General features: G+C 39.6%; 1 protein-coding gene across 1 annotated transcript; it reads left to right on the plus strand.

Moving 5' to 3' along the window:
* The first annotated feature begins 2,546 nt into the window (after window positions 1-2,546).
* BRD7 (bromodomain containing 7) lies at window positions 2,547-16,865 on the plus strand. Its single transcript, XM_048316840.1, has 17 exons — window positions 2,547-2,667; window positions 3,015-3,223; window positions 3,634-3,763; window positions 4,161-4,218; window positions 5,329-5,473; window positions 6,651-6,761; window positions 7,088-7,272; window positions 8,074-8,197; window positions 8,813-8,888; window positions 9,407-9,514; window positions 10,123-10,255; window positions 11,013-11,124; window positions 12,275-12,331; window positions 13,764-13,872; window positions 14,019-14,162; window positions 15,251-15,394; window positions 16,342-16,865. Exons 1-17 carry the CDS (start codon window positions 2,619-2,621, stop codon window positions 16,404-16,406), a joined length of 1,959 nt encoding a protein of 652 aa, XP_048172797.1. The 5' UTR covers window positions 2,547-2,618; the 3' UTR covers window positions 16,407-16,865.
* Window positions 16,866-17,220: the final 355 nt, after the last annotated feature.

Raw genomic sequence — 17,220 nt, forward strand, 5'->3', positions numbered from 1 at the left:
TAGACAGTATGCCCAACTAGGGTATGAGGGGTTCAGAGGGGGAAGAAATACTGATCTTCTAATGTGAAAGCAGAGCTAGAGACAAGGATGGCAAAGCCAGTGTGTATTCTAGGGGTGCGTGTGAGGACTAACTGTTCAGAAGTATCCTTCTCTGACCCAGAGGAGGCTATTGAAGGACACACCTAGCAGCTCTCAATATTGGCCAGAATCTCACATTACTTGCTTGTGTATAACTCTCTCAGATTTTATTAATTTCAGGGCAAGATTAGTCAGGAAATTTCAGAATAACAATTGAACAAATGGTCTTGCCATATGACATTTAAAAGAAAAGCCTTAGAAAGTCTGCCAGTCTTCTTGTGGGAACAGAGGATATAGCAACATTTTTTTCATTCTATAAAACATGTCCTTTAAATATTTACTAGTCTTGTATTTTCTACATGTGGTCACATCCCAAGCAAAAGCCCTCTACCTCTCACTAAAGCATGCTTAAGAACATTCACTGCATGTGTAATAAGAGTATTAAAGGATCCAGATGTGAATTAGAAAAACAACTGCATCCATTATAGCTGAATTTCAAACTACTGGAGTAAGATCAAGCAGGAAAGCTGTGGTTTATTCCAGAGCACCACCCACACAATTCTCTGAGTAGGAGACCAAATGACAGTAATGTAACCAGCAAAATGCAAAACAAAGCTGTCACATCTGATTACACTCCCAGTGACTGAATGGACAACAGACAAGAGATTTTCTCGATCTTCACAAGCTCTCAAAATAAACCTTATATCGCTGTACAGCCACACATATCATAAATTTCTAATTAACAACTTTCTTCTTTTTGGCTGTAAAACATCACATATGATTCAACAAACTTGAGGAATACTTACAGGACTATTGTGTGGGAATAAATTAAAGCTTCTCTTTTGAAATAGAAGCAGTTTATTTTTCCACTCCAAACTTCAGAGAAGTGACATTTCAAGAGGCATTATAGAAGAGGTCTTGGCAGAAAACAATACCTACACAGTGTTGTTGAAACAGCAATGACTGCAGCTTAAGCAATAGCAAAAAGTATACTATTAACTTTGAAAGACTATACAATCAGAGTTGCATTTAATTTTGAAAACCAGTTGCTTGCTTTGGGAGCACTCTCAGGCAAGGCAAATGGGCAACTTGCAAGACTTCTAGGAGGTCAGAATTTCTTAGTTACTTTTGACTTGTAATGGACAATATATATATTTTCCTTAGAGTTTTAACATGATTATAAAGTATTTCTTTTCAAAACTGGTGAGCAAGTTTAGGCACTCAGTCAGCAAACCTGAGCCTGTCCCAGCCTGTGGAGGACAGGCACAACCATCACTGCTGTTTGGAGAGACATGTCGCTTGGATGGGTACAGATTCTACACACCTCTGCCAACCCTTCCTCGGGTAGACATATCCCCTGCTCTTCTCACTGGTACAAATTCGGGCACAGGTTCTCAAACTCCAGGAACAGCAAGCCACGGCTAGCGGCCTTTGTCCCGAATTGAGGGTCTGTGGTTAGCTGGAGCTCTGCCTGACGTGCCCGGCCAGCAGCAGCAGCCAGGTCACGACCACACCACAGCCAAGGAGCCGGCAACTCTCTCAGGCCCCTTGACATCCAGTCGAGTGCAGAGTAAACTCTGCTGTCAGAAGGACAGGCTGCCCCAGCACCCCTTCTGCTGCTGTCACTGTTTGCCCCTGGCACTCACAGTCATGGCAGGGGACATTCTGTGGCACCGGCTTCCGTGAGCAGCAGCACTCAGGCTGAGTACTCGGGTGGTGGAGACACCATCCCTGGGGGTGTTTAAGGAAAGACTGGACGCGGCACTCAGTGCCAGGGGCTGGTTGACGCGGTGGTGATCAGTCACAGGTGTGACTCGATGACCGCAGATGTCTTTTCCAGCCTCAGTGATTCTGTGACTCCGTGAATCCTGCCGGAGTCTCTGAAACGCTGCAGTGCCCCGGGGCCCCAAGGGTGGGATAAGAGGGACAGGGATGCAGGCACAGCCCGCCTCAGGCTGGGAGCAAGGGGCACCGCCAGGGGAGCAGCAAGGAGCTGCTGCCGGCTGCGTGAGGGGAGAGGGCGCAGGAAGCTGGGGGCAGGCACAGGACAGGCGAGATTCACCTTAGATATTAGAAAAAAAAAAAAATCGCTCTTCGGATGTCAGGCTGCCAAGGGAGGTGGTAGAGTCACCATTCCTAGAGGTGTTTAAGAGGTGCGTGGATCTGGCGCCAGGTGATGTGGTTTAGGGGTTACAGTGGTAGTGCTGGCTTCACAGCGGGACTTGATGATTTTAAAGGGCTCTTCCAACCTTGAACATTCCACGATTCGGTAGGATGCCGTGAGGGTTCTGGAGAGGCGACGCTGCCCGGGGAGCGGAAGGAGCTGCTCACAAGGGAAAATGCCCCGAGCTCGCCGCTTCAGGCGCGGAACGAATCACGAACCCCACAGCACGCCGCTCCCCGGCCACTGCGCCTGCGGCAGACCCCCAGCGCGCCAGGGGGCGCTGCGCCGCCGCCATCGCCTGCTCCCGCGCCGCGCGGGGCCGCGCCGGGCTCCGCCTCAACAGCGCGGCCTCTCCCGGGCGGGCCGGGCCGGGGCCATGGGGAAGAAGCATAAGAAGCACAAGTCGGACAAACATCCCTACGAGGGTGCGTCCCTATGGGGGTGGGCGGGCAGAGGAGACCGGCCAGCGCGGCCCGAAGCGAGCGCGGGCCCTCAAGCCCCCAGTGGCAGCCGCCCCGCCCCGCCGGGCCCATTTGAACGCTCCGCGCTGAGGCTGCGGGGCCCTCGGTCCGCCGGCGGGCCCGGGGTCGGCAGACGGGCGGGGCTCGGCTCTGCGCGGGGGAGAAGCAGCTGCAGGGGCTGGAAATGAGGAAATGGTGCGGTGACGGCCTCTGGAAGAAGCCAGAAGCAGCGGAGGGATCGCGCGGGGTTATTGAGGACGGAAGTGTGTTTTCTTTGGTACTCACACAGTTTGTTTCTCTGCTGGTTTAAGAATACGTAGAGAAGCCACTGAAGCTGGTGCTGAAAGTTGGAGGGAATGAAGTTGCTGAGCTCTCCACTGGAAATGCAGGACTTGATTCCAGCCTCTACGAAGATAAATCAGAACATGAAAAACACAAGGACAGAAAAAGAAAAAAGAGAAAGAAAGGAGAAAAACAAGTTCCTGGAGAAGAAAAGGAGAAAAGAAAGAGAAAAGTTAAGGTATGTGTTCATACTACTGCATTTTAGCAAAAAAAAAAAAAATGTTTTGACTTTCTCTAGGTTTCCCATCAGAAGGTCAGCAGATAATGACTGTAACTTGTATCGTTAGACGGGAATACGTTCAGACTCGGTGTGTGAGGTGTTCCTGTCTCTTTTCTAAAGGACACACAGCATTAGCTGTCACATTTTCTAAAAAACTAATTCAGTGATACATTGCATTGTATGGCTGAATTATTTCAGTGTCCAGCAGATGGAGACAGTACATAAAGAATACAGAACTGTTAAACACTTGCAAACTATTCTTATTTTTTAAACTTTCTGAATTTGTTGTGAAAAATCTAGAGAGCATTCTGTACAGTAATAATGCAGGGTTTTCAGGTGCTCTTACATTTCCATAACGATTTTTCCAGGAGGATAAAAGGAAACGAGATCGAGACCATGGAGACAGTGAGGGAGAACAGGAAATGAAATGTCAGACCCCGGTCAGAATGGAATTGTCACCAGAGAAACCACTGACGAGTACTTTATCAAAGCAGGAAGGTAGGGGTATAAAAGAAATTTCTTTTGCTAATTCATGTTTTCTCTAGTCGACTCATGTTTTATTGTTCTTTGTTTCTATAGCAAGTGACTTGGCATTTTTTGCCATCTCAGTGTTTTTCTCCAAGTCATACAAAAGTTTGGAATTAGCTTGCTGTACACTTCTTTAGCACAGTGGTGTCTGGTACTTCTGTCAGAGCGAGCATAATGGCAAGTAAGGGCAGTGAGAAATGCAGATCCCCTGTAGGTATTGTGGGGTTTGCCATCATAGTCTTTTCTTTCTACTTAATTCTCAAGGTGTATCAGCTTTGTTCATTGATTTCTAATATCTTGGAGGTTTAATTCCTTGTGCAATCAGTTCTACCTCACACCCTTTCTCCCCGCCTTGTTTTTGGTCTAGAGGTGGAACAGACACCCCTTCAGGAAGCTCTGAATCAACTCATGAGACAGCTGCAGAGGTAATGTCTGTGCTCCAGGCTTGCAGAGCTGTGAAGTGAAAATAACACACAGTAAGGGAAGGGGCATATACAAAGCTGAGTGAAAATATTATTGTTAAATATATTGCTAAGAGGGCTATTTTAGAAATTTAAGTGCTAGTTTAAGAACATACACTTAGAACTTCTCTTCAAATTAGGCTTCTTGTGAACACCTCCACTTTCAAGTTCATAGTAGTTTTAAAAAGCTTTCAAACCCAGGATAATTTTCCAGTAATGTGATGCTTTCTTTAGGGGAACCTTTTGAAAGGAAGGCACAGGAGTTTATAATCAACTTGCCAAAGTTTCTTTTACCTTGAGTTCTCCTATTTTAGCATTATTTATTTTAAAAAGGAAGCATGCACTTGAAAACTTCAACCATGTTCTCTTAATGTCTTACTAGCCAAATGTCTTTTGTTTAAAACAATCAAGTCTGCAGTTTTTTCAAGTAGTCTCTTATTTAAGATAATCTTTCTTGACTTTAAGAGTATCTGTGTCTTGTACAAGAGTGGTTGAAAAATCTTTCCCTTTAGCTGTCTCACCAGATTGAGCTTGAAACTTTGTTTGCAAGTTTTCTCTTATCCGTAAACTTTCAAGATCTAGGTGTGGTGTCAATTACCAAAAAATGCCTGTGTTAGTTTTGGCTCCATTTCCCTGCATACAAAAAGCAGCACTTTTGATTTTGAACCCTGTCTCTTCCCTTCTGATAATGTCAGAGTAAGCGATGAATGACAAGAATATTCTTACGATATATATTTATTTTTTAATTAATTATAATATAGTATAAAATCCCTGTGTTAAAATCCAAAATCTTTTTTAAAAGTTTGGGTTTTTTCATCCTTTTTGGAACGCAGGTAGTTATCTAAATATAGAAATAACTTCTAAAATACATTTGTAGCACTTTTTTGGTATATGGGTTTGCATACAAGATCTTTTCAACCTTGAAAGAGAAAGATTATGCTGACACAAGCTGTTTCTCTCTTTATAGTTCTGAGTCCTTTTCAGCTTAGGTATTTCCTTTCTATTTAATTCCAAACTCAGTATGTTCTTTGTTATAAGTTGAAACATAAAAAACTGTCTTTCATTTCTTAACAGAAAGGATCCAAGTTCTTTCTTTTCATTTCCTGTGACTGACTTTATTGCCCCTGGCTATTCCATGATCATTAAAAACCCAATGGATTTTAGTACCATGAAAGAGAAGATCAAGAACAATGGGTACCAGTCCATAGAAGAATTAAAGGTAATGCTTTGAATTTTGTTTTGACTACAAAGATATATTATACTCAACTGACCTGAAGTCTAGTATTTTATGAGAATATAAAGATGCCAAAAAGAACCAGTACTTCTGCCTCAAGAAATGTTTCTCCTTGAATTTTTGTGAGCGAGTAAGTTCTGACAGTAAAAGAGAAAACACTTCTGGTTTGCAAATGTGCATCTCAAAAAGATGCAGATGGTTTCAGGTTTTGTGCAGCATTACATAGAACCTGTCAGTTTGTCCTTCAGCCTGTTTTTTTAGATCTGTTACTTCTTCCAGTCTAATCTAGTCATGTAGATCAATGAGTGAAGGCACAGTGTGCTTGGTCCTGTTGGCAGCAACCACTTATCCTGGTGCTGTAATGTGTCTAATGGATTTAAGGGCCTGTTTTTAAAGCCTCCTAAAGCTTTTAAAAGGTGTGGGACCTAGTTTTGTTTCGTTTTCTTCATCAGAAATACTCTCTAGTTCTTTACTGGGCTAGATGAGGACCTGAGAGGTGTAATTTGTGTGTAATTAAGAATTAGGCAGATGTTAGTTTATAGTATTGGTTGTATTTTCTTGCACATTCTTCTTTAGATTGCCAAAACTTAAGAAGAATATTACCTATTTTAACAGTTGTTTCTAGTTAGTTTTTAGTTTTAACTTTGTAAATAGATGAGAATATGATAAAACATATTCACCTGTAGAGGCTGCAGTGCATATAGAAGTGCTGTTTCTAGCTCCCTTGAATTTCAAACAAGCATATGTTTCTTCATTGTAATTAAAATTTTTGCATATTCTTTGTAATAATTTAACTCTGAACTGCAGCTTTTCATTGTCTTTGTTATGTTGCTTCACTTTGGTTTTGTTTTAATTACTGCTCATTGGAGGTGGGTAGTTGTAGCTAAGAGAGCTTCCCTTAAAACTTGAAAAACTACAAACAATACTGAACACTTAAGAATACTTGCAGGATGTTTGTTGGGCCGATGGATTCAAGTCTTAAAACTAAGTTACATACTTATTCCTGTTTACGTTTTTGATAGATTTCTTAAATTCATTCATTAAAAGTAGTCTTTAAGGTTTTTTTTTCCCCTAAAGCTTGAGACACCACATTCGCAACAAAATATCAGTATAATACGCTGTAAAATTAACTTTCATTCCAAAATTATTAATGTTCATACAGGATAACTTCAAACTGATGTGTAATAATGCAATGATTTACAACAAACCAGACACCATTTACTACAAAGCTGCAAAAAAACTGCTGCACTCAGGGATGAAGATACTCAGCCAGGTAACAAAAAACACCAACCAAAATATTAAAAAGCATACTGCTTCTTTTTTTGATCTCTCTTTATTCCCTTTTACAGGGATCTCTTGAAAATTAATAAAACCTTGCTTGGTATTTATCAAATGCTTGTAGGTCGGAATATAAATAGTACATTGTTCTAGTACTGCTGCCAGATCAGTCATTGTACAAATAGTTGCATTTAATATTTCACCTTCTAGACTCTGTTTATATTTGCTAGTGTAAGAAAGAACTGAAATAAAATGAGCCTCCTGGTTAGGTTACAAAAGATTAATGGAAACAGCAAATAAAAGGATTTTGATGTTATTTAGGAGAGAATTCAGAGCCTGAAACAAAGTATAGAATTCATGGCTGACCTGCAGAAGACAAGGAAGCAGAAGGACAAGACAGAACTGCAGCAAACTGGGGAAGAGGAAAATGGTCCTGGGAAAGACAGAGCAGAACCTATGGATGGTGACGCCAAAGCATTCAAAACACCTAGCAAAGAGCACAAAAAGTGAAGTATTATCTGAATAGTTATAGGATACACCTTTTAAATGCTACTGAAACAAGATGACTTAGGAACCAGTGGATATGGGTTTCTCTCTTTCTGGTACCACTTATACACTAAAACATTTTCATCTCAAGGTGTCAACACTTACAGAAAGCATCCTCATCTACTAAAACCAAATAAGTTTAGAATCTTTTATGGGATAAAATCATTTTTGCATGTAGATAACCTTGTACTGCTCATCACCTCCATTCCTTCAATTATTTTCTGGTTTAGTGTCTATTTCACAGAAATAGTATAGTTTTGGAGAAAGCTTGCAAACATGAGCTTTTAAACATATTGGTACAAAAAGCTACATAGCCAATTTCGATTACTTTTTGTTGTTGTTGTTTGTGGCTGTATTTGAAACATGCAGCTGCCTAGCTACAGAAAGTGTACTTCCTGAAATAGCTTTTCATATCTAGAAATACCAGGTATGAAGATAGTAAATATTCAGGTAGATAAATACTGGATACTCAAATGAAGAGTATCTAATATACCAAAAGTATCTTAGTTTTGTGGGAGACCTTTACACAGAAATCTTTACGGTTACTAACATAGCATCTGCTGATGTAAACCTTTGTCACGTGCCTTCCCTAGCTGTATTAAATACAGTCATATTCAATGGCACTTTCTTTCATTGTTAGTTGTTTGATCTACAAAACCAGTTGCAGAGTTGGCTAAAACAATATTGTCACAGTATCCTTTTGTGTTATTTAGCCAGTTGGTGTTCCAGCTAGTCACTACATTGTGTGGGTATATTCACAGGAAGGACAAAGACCTGCTCGAAGACAAATTACGAAGCACCAGCTTGGAAAGGGAACAAGAGCAGATTGATCGGATTGTTAGGGAGTCTGGAGGCAAGTTAACCAGGCGCCTTGCAAACAGCCAAGTAAGTATTGGGGGATTTGATAACTCCTTTCACTTTTCCATAAACCAGGCTTCCTTGGCATCTTACACCAGTTGAAACTCCACATCTGCTTTTACTACAGCTTACACCATTTTACACCATTGATGATTTATATAACATCATAAGGTTAAAAAAAAAATCACTATTTGAATGCATGCTAAATTTCATCAGCAGAGCAAGTTGAGCTTAAATTTTCAATAAAGTAATAGAAAAGGATGAATAGTAGAAAGCTCAAGAAAATAAATCTGACCTGCAAAAATCTCATAGTTCTGAAACAGACACATACCTGATCAAAGGTTATTAATGTTACAGGAGAAGGAATTCAGTTTGGTAATACTATGCCTGTTTCATTTTCTACATTTTTTGTCTCTTGGCCTCTGTAGCAACATTAATATTTATCATATCTTAATTCCTTGTACCTATACCTATAATAAAGTTACCTAGGGAAAGTAAAATTTTAGAGCAGCACTCACTTCTGAATGACTGATTTCCTTTCTTATTGCTGCAGATAGAACAGTTTCATTAAGTGTTTTCATTAGTTTAAGGATCAGGAATTTCAACTACTATGTAAATTAAAATAGTCTGATCTTATTTCAGTGTGAATTTGAAAGAAGAAAACCAGATGGTACAACCACTCTGGGCCTTCTTAATCCAGTTGACCTTGCTGCAGGAGGTAAGTTAGCATGGTTCAGGTAACAAGCCACTTCTACCTACCTGGTCTGCTGCTTCTTTGCAGGGGCAGATGAGCAAATCCTGGCCAAGAACTGAATGCCTCTTCCCAGTCTGATAAAGATCTGGATTGAAAAAGCTGCAGCTGAGGGATCACACAGCCTTAGCTGTGGCTGCTGTTAGGCGCAGCTGGTGAGAGCCCTCAGTGCTGTTGCTTTTCTGGTTTGTGTCAGTTGTTTGTGGAAGCTGCAAAAGAACAGTTTGCTGCTGAAGAATTTCCTGGGATCCTCTTATTTCTTGTCCATGTACAGAGTGCAGTGTCTGCTGACCCAAAAGGTCACAGATGTTTCAGAATTGGGAACTGTCTGGGTCCCAGATCATTAATATGAACCATTTGGATAGAAAAGCACATTTTGAGAGCCATGTCCTGTTTATTCTGAGTTTTTAGCTGTGAGTGTTAAGTGAATTTAGACATCGTCCTATGCCTTCTCTGTTTATGTATTTTGATATATCCTATTGCAGAACCAGGTTACTGCCCTGTAAAGCTGGGAATGACAGCAGGAAGGCTTCAGTCAGGAGTTAATACATTACAAGGGTTCAAAGAAGATAAAAGAAACAAGGTTACTCCAGGTAAGCGCTGATGTTTTTTTAAAAAATACAAATTCTTCTTGTATAAACAAAGTGTGTTGATCTTGTTACTAATTTGGAACTAAGGACTTCTAAAGATAAAGCACGTTATTATGTATTGCTGCCCATGGCAGGGGGGTTGGAACTGGATGATCTTTAAGGTCCCTTCCAATCCAAACCATTTTATGATTCTTTATATCTATCACACAATTAAACAGCACATCACAGAGTCCAGCTTAATTTAAACATACAAAAGGGATGAAATATTTACTTTTCATCTACATGGAGAAGAGAAACTACCAGACAGAGAAAGGGTTTTGGTAGCTTTAAAAGACGAAGGGGGAGCCTGAGAACCTGTTTCCAGCGTCAGACTGTTCATGCTGTGCTAAGGCACACAGTGGTGTTAATGACATATTTGTAAATACAAATGCATATGATGTTACTAAAAGTTGTTACATTGTGAACAGATGGTGTTAGGTGAAGGCTTGTTTCCACCTTAAGAAATACATTCCTTTAAAGTTTCTTTTTGGAGATTGTTTTACAGCCCCTTCTCATTTCTATCTGATGCATGCAGAGCAGGGTAATAATTAATACTGTTGTTATTCAATTAGTGGCATACTTGAATTACGGCCCCTTCAGTTCCTATGCGCCAACCTACGATTCAACATTTGCCAACATAAGCAAAGAAGATTCTGACTTAATCTATTCAACATATGGGGAAGACTCTAATCAAGGATCTTCCAGGTAATCCAGCAACCAGGATGCATAGTACAGCTCACATGGACAGAAGCAGTTATGTGCAACTCTCTGCGGGATGGGCTTGCTTTTCTGTGGAATGCACTGCTGTCTTTATAGCTCGCAGGGGTTTGTGTAAGAAACAAATAGTTCCGTAGAAGAACCTGCCTCTAAAGTGTAATTAGCCAAGGTGGAAGTATTTTGATGCTGCTGATTCCTAATAATACACTGTCTAAACTTAGATGTATTTATAACTGAAGGGTTCATGTTCAAAGCCAGAAAAATATTGAGTTGTACAAATGTTTATACAAACAGGATTTTTTTTAACATTAATTACTGCCTTGAACGAGATACAGCTTTGTAAAAATAATTAATTCTATTGGTTTATTATTCTTGATTATAAAAACTTCAAAGCTCTTTCGTTTTACGAGAATTTCACAAGGAGCAGGCACAGTGATATCAATTCTTAGGAAATGGGGAAATACTTTAGTACAGTGTTAACGTGAAGTGCCTGTCCAAGTTTGCTTTTGTGTTGATGCGGCTGCCTGAGACACTACACTTTTCCAAGTTTTCCAGTGTTCCGTTCAGAATGGGTTCCTCAGCTACAGAAGGCATGGATGATTAAACTAAAGCAAGCCATTTAGATCAGGCCCTGTGCTACTTCTTGTGTTTTCTGTGCTGCACATACTGGTTTGACCTTGCGTAACTTTTTTACATTAGACGTTTGATACAAAAGTAGTTACCTTAACTATCTTTATTCTTTCAGTATTCAAGATTTTTTTATGAAATCCCAGGATTATCCTCTCTTAATGGCTGATAGTTTGCTTGATGTTCTAACTAAAGGAGGACATTCTAGAGCTCTCAGAGAACTAGAAATGGTAAGAATGGATTTGTGTACTATCTGTTCTTTGATTTTAGCACACATGCTCTAAAGCAAGAGAAAGATGGTGCTGATCCTATTGATGGGCTTCCTTTTAACTGATAGAATTGGAAAATGAAGACTGACCTTTGTCTCCAGTGGCAGGATTTTCTGTAAAGGAATTATTCTATTTTTAATTAGTGAAATGTGAATATTAACAACATATTGTAGATAGAGATATAATCACACATTTTGTCCATTGTCCCATTCCTATTATCACTAACTCCTGTTCCAAGACCAATAAGCAGTTGTTTAAAAATGAGGTGATCATTGATAGGCTTTTTTTTCCATGAAAATTTTATCACATTCCTAGCTGCCAATGTTTAGTTCAGGAGAAATAATATGTAGTTTTTCCCTTTACTTGGTACCGTGCTTTTAAACTCAAATATGTGCTATGTAAAAATACCAAACAGCGTCTCTTTTAAATTCTTAGGAGATTCCAGTCCTGTCTGTGCTAAACATAACTGGAATCAAAGGGGCTCATTTGACAACCTTAACTTAATTGACAATCCAAGAATTATTTGTGAATCTCCTCAGAACAGTTCCTTTTAACTAAAAGTCTTGCTTTGAGTTTCAAATCGATGCAAACTTGAAATAAACAGATTGTAGCCTTTTACTAATGGGTCAATTACCTAATTAATACTAGAAATGGTTCATGGACCAAAGATCACCTTTTTCCCTCAGTTCACACCTTTCCTTAGCATCACATGTTTAGCTCTTTCCTAGTACCCAGTAGGGGCACTGATTGACAGGGTTTGGCCACTTACTCTTGGCAGTATTAAGGGAAATACAGTTACATACAGAAACAGAAAACATTTCAGCCTCTAATAACCACCCTTCCTCTTCTACACCTCAGTAAATAGTCTCTGATGTGACATCACTGTGAACTTTGCAAAGAGAAAACCTGAGCTGAAAAAGTGTATTTTAGTAAATGTTAATACCCCAAGAAAGACCCTAAAAAATAGCTGCATTATAAGTTGCTTTACAGTGTAAGAACATTACAACATTGCATATTTACCTCTCTTTAAAAATACTGCATCTTTAAGATTTTTCTTTGAATTTAAAAGAGTAATTTTAACGCCTTCTTTAAAAATCCTTTCTCTATTTAGCCATTGGAGGAAGCTGAAGGCCCACATGAAAGAAGCGATGCAATGAAAGATGTAAAGGTATAATACTTCTATATTAAGTAACTTCTCCAACCAGCCTGTCCAAGCTCACAGATATAAAACTGCCTAAAACCTTCAGGCCTGTACAGCCCCACTGAGACTTTGACAAGCTGTAAATACACCCTGTGACTTGTAAAAATGGTGTGTCCCTTTGTAGGCATGAGAAGAGTAAGGTTCTCCAAAACATTGTCTTAACTATATGTCGACAGAACTGGAAGAAAATGCTTATATATTTTTGTTTGTGATTGTTGGGAGCTATAGCTTTGTTTCTGTCGTAATCTGGGTTGGTTTAACATGAATTTGTAATGTACGTGTAAGATGCCACATGATATGTAGCAGTCTTTGAGAAGTTCTCACTTTGTGCCCCTGTAGGCAATACGTTATAGATCTCAAATCATTCCACCCAAACATTGCTCAATTAGAGAAAGCAGTTCTAGGGCCAGGGCTGCTCTCCTGAAGCATCTCTTCATCTGCAGCCAGTGCCCAGATTTTCTGAATTTTGGCCTCGGATCTTCGATAAAATCTCCTTTAGGTGAGCTGAAGAAAATTTTAAACTGTTTTTTAATTGGGATGCTGGTCTTAAGTTACTACATCATTTGTGCATATCCCCAATGGTTTTGCAGATGCCATTTTCTATTTGGGTATGAAATAGAATAATAAACAGAGTAACTGTAGAACAGTAAGTTTCACAGGGTGTCTTTTCAGCTTTCCCTCTGTATGTCCACTTTATTTTTATAGAGCAGACTTGTTGGAACCCTGGGTTCTGAGAATTTCAGCCTTTCAGTGCTGAGAGGGAGTGATCCTCAGAAACACACTATATTCGATCCAAAACCCTGGGAAAAGTTTCCTAAATTGTGCGATAATACTGAGGTCGTTGCTGTGTAATTAAAAGTTACGTCACTGGGTGAAACATGTAGAAATGTAGAAGATTAGGTTTAAGAGATATAGGTACTAATAGGTTACGATATGGAGGATTTTGGGTGTGGATTTGTGTTTTCTTTCTTCTTCTTCTTCTTCTTCACAAATCTGAATGTTCTGTCATTGGGTCAAAAGTTCCGCACTGCAGAACATGAAAAGTTAGTAATTGGATTGTAAGTAAAAACATATCTCATAATTGGTTAGTTTAGACTTTAAAAAGCTTGGAAAATTAAAACTCACAGCCATTTTCCACCCTTCCAACAAAGAGGCACACACTGTGCAGCTGTGTTACTGATAAGATACAATAAACAGCTAAGTCCGAACAAGAATACTCGATCTCCTGCGTCTCAATTCAAATTCAGAGTAAAAGAACTCAAGATGTAGAGAAAAAAAAGAAAAGGCAATACAGACTAACCTTAACTTTGTGTTCTGATCTTCCCCGGGCAGTTTTGTTGTTTCAAGGCTGAGTATTATCTAAATTATTACTTGCTGGTTTTTTGGGGGTTTTTTTCAGATTATGGAAATGGATATTGCTGCCAGGTTGGACGCTAATAGCGACAGACTTACAGCTCTAAAAGCAGTTACAAACTTTGGCATGCCTATAGAAGAGTTTGATTCTGAGGGTGAGTCTTCTTGGTAGTCATATTTCTGATATATGTCTATAATTCTTTCAGTTTCTCAGTCCCTTACAACATTTTATATCATAAAGTAAGTAAGTAGACTTTACTTAAATCTTACTAGTGAGGACTTTCTTCTTCTCTTTAAACAGAGGCTGAAATCTTCCAGAGGAAACTTGATGAAACAACAAAGCTGCTCAGAGAACTCCAGGATGCTCAAAATGAACGACTGAGTACAAAACCACCCCCTAACATGATTTGTCTTCTGGGTCCATCTTACAGAGAAATGCATTTGGGTAAATACACTTTTTCTTATCATTCTTGCAGAATTGATCAAGTCCCAACTGCTATCAACTCCAAGAAGGAAAAAGTCTCAAGAGCTATAGTGTAGATTATGTGCCCTGCTAGGCCTAGAAGATTAATTTAAATTTTTTTTGCATGTAAAGCCAGATGAAAATTTTGAACAGTAGTTACAAGTATTTCCTCTTTTTTCCTAAATATCCCTAGAAGTGATTGAAGCTTCTCTATGCCATGGGACAGACAATAGCCAAATACCTCCATAAGTTTTGCAGTGTCTTTGAATAAGGGTTGTTTAACTATTACCAAGTTCCTATTGCAAGACTAGCTTTGGTCCAGGATTAATCTAGTTATCAGTCTATTGTGTTACACTAATTAATACCACTCATACATTCCTTAGTTATTTAAGCAAAGCTTCTTGTGTTACAGGTCAATTAAATTACACAGCTTGTGTTAATGGTAACCCTCTAAGACAAGACTCTGTGCAGAGAGTGAATGTTTTGCAAGTAAAACTGACTTGTGCAACACTATTCGTGGTCTAAACTAAACCATGTTGATGTGATTGGATAAATTCCCCATTATTGAAGAAATATGACTAAGTTGGTACTACACCAAGTCTAAACCAGATCAAATACTATCTCTTTTAAGTTTCACTACTTACAGCTTCCTTCTTGAGGGAAAACCACATTTGTAGCAACAAGAACAATCTCTCTAGTTTACATCCAAAGCTCTGTGCTGAATCCCAGAATCTGTCTATTACTAGCAATGGTGCTGTGTGGGTGGCACCAGCCCTCTCCCAGCTGCTGAGTGTAGCCCAAGTTTCATTAACTTACTCTTTAACTTCTGGTGTTTCCTGATGGCAGCAAGCCTTGCGCAGCAGCTGTTTCACTCTTCCTGTTCTTCTTACCCATCTCTTCGTGCCCAAGATGCCTTGCATGGCTGCACGCAGCACAACAGAACTCTTCTGGTGCAGAAACATTATTTAACATAGTTCCTTTTGTACTTAAATGATTAAACTGCTTGCAGGGTGCTTCAACAATTTTGTGTCTATCTATAGCATATAAACACATCCTCTTACCTTTTCTAGCGGAGAGAGTAACCAATAACCTGAAAGAACTTGCCCAGCAAGTGACTCCAGGTGATATTGTCAGTACCTATGGAATCCGGAAAGCAATGGGAATCTCGGTTCCCCTGCCTGAGACAGAAGACAACTGGGTAGATCTGACAGAGGGTGAGTATACTAAAACATCTTGTAGCATCTGTTCAGCTGGAACAAAACCACAGCTGGAGATGCTTATACTAGTTTATGGTAGAACGTGCAGTAGTGTGGTTCCAATTTTCAGTTCTTCTCTCCTTTTTAAATTCTGTTTCAAATGGAAACTTGCTGCCTTTGGTCTTGGTCCAAAATCAATCTTTTGTATGTATGGAACTTTGGTTCAGCTACATGATTACTTTATAATCCATCTTATATTACTGCCAAGTTTTAAAGCTTGGTAATTCATTCAATTTTAGTTTTTCCATTTAGTGTGAAGTTGCAGGAGAGGAGTTAAAATTCCTCACTTGCTAAAATGAGAACATCATGATTCCTTCTTCACCAGGCTTTTGGCTGCACACTCCTTTTGCTTAGTTTGGCCAGCTGTTGTGCTTTGTAAATTGACAGCATTTCAACTCACCTCATCCAGACAAAAGTAGTGGCTGTTTTGCTGGATTAGGGGGTCTGGTCAGTGGAGTCTCAGTGCCAGACCCAGACCTCCCCTGTGTAGTACATGTGCACCAAAAGTGTTCCCAGAGTTGGGGTAGGGCAGGGAAGAATTTCTTCTCAAGAAATGCAATTCACATACCAAATGTACTCAATCTGTGGTTTGTGAAAGTTTTCGTTAAATAACATTTCAACTGAAAGAGTAGGATTAATTCAGGAACTCGTTCCTATTTTCAAGGAAACTGCTCAAGAAATTTCAATTTCAAAATTACTGAGCCTTTTCTTTTCCATAACATTACACAGAGGCTGTGACAGAACCAACTGGAACACAGGATTTTCTGGGACTGTTGCAGACCAACCAGCTAACACAGGGCTATCTGCACAAATAGCAAATGACTTGTGGTGTGCTCTGCTGTATATGTATGTCTTTCATTGCATATTCTGTGCTCAGTGACCTGCTATCTGTTGTAAACTTTCAGACTTTGAAGAGCCTAAGAAGACCATCACTGTCCCTGAAAATGAGTGTGGTGCAGTTACAGGCTGAAGATTCTGTTCAGTTTACAGCTGTTTGTTTGATTTTGTTTAAGAACCAGGTAAACGTCCTTCAGGTGCATTCACCATGTGTGTATATTGTGTGTTAAACTAATTTTGTTTATTAAATTTTGGAACTGATGGCTTTTGAAGGGTTTGTATTAGTTACTTCTGCTACGATAAAGCACTAAATTATTCTTTTTGCATTCTCTATTATTTTTAAGCTCCTCTGCTGCATATAAGTTTTCCTAGACTACCAAGTATCTGGAAAAGTCAAAGCATAATTAAAATGTGCCTATATACCATGCAGGGACTCAACCAAAAGTTTCTAGAAGCAATGTGTAGACTTGTCTCTGAGTCTAGTTAGTGCAAACATCATTGGTGTCTGAACGTACAACTTCCCTCTTTTTAAAATTACTGTGCAACTCTCATGAACATGAGGAAGAGAAATAAACTTTTTATATAAAACTGATGCAGTGTGATGAATTAACAAAAGCTCAGCTTTGTGAGACTTTGAATGTTTCTTAGAGAAACCTTGCTATCTACTTACAGCATCCTAAAACTGGAGGGCAAGCTCAGACCCATGACCAGAAGTGAAACTAACAAACCCACCTGCTGTCAGTATATAAAAATAACCCATGGGTGTAGTGTAGTGATCTCTGAGACAGGCAGACAATTCTTCATATTATGTAGAGGTATTACCAGACACTGTCTGGATAATGATTCTAGGCTTTCTTATCAGAAAGGAGCATATATTTAGAAACCCCTCACATTAAAAGGCAGTTCCCTGTTCACCAAAGCTGCAGACCAATAGCACAGCTCTCAGG

This window comes from Corvus hawaiiensis, chromosome 12 (genome assembly GCF_020740725.1).
Source record: "Corvus hawaiiensis isolate bCorHaw1 chromosome 12, bCorHaw1.pri.cur, whole genome shotgun sequence".
NCBI lineage: Eukaryota > Metazoa > Chordata > Aves > Passeriformes > Corvidae > Corvus > Corvus hawaiiensis.

Excerpts from the sequence above, each read along its gene's own strand:
- BRD7 (XM_048316840.1), top strand. The coding sequence starts at position 2,619 with ATGGGGAAGAAGCATAAGAAGCACAAGTCGGACAAACATCCCTACGAG. Across the intron at positions 8,889-9,406 it reads AGTTGACCTTGCTGCAGGAG|AACCAGGTTACTGCCCTGTA; the intron begins GTAAGTTAGCAT and ends ATCCTATTGCAG. Across the intron at positions 11,125-12,274 it reads CTCTCAGAGAACTAGAAATG|CCATTGGAGGAAGCTGAAGG; the intron begins GTAAGAATGGAT and ends TTCTCTATTTAG.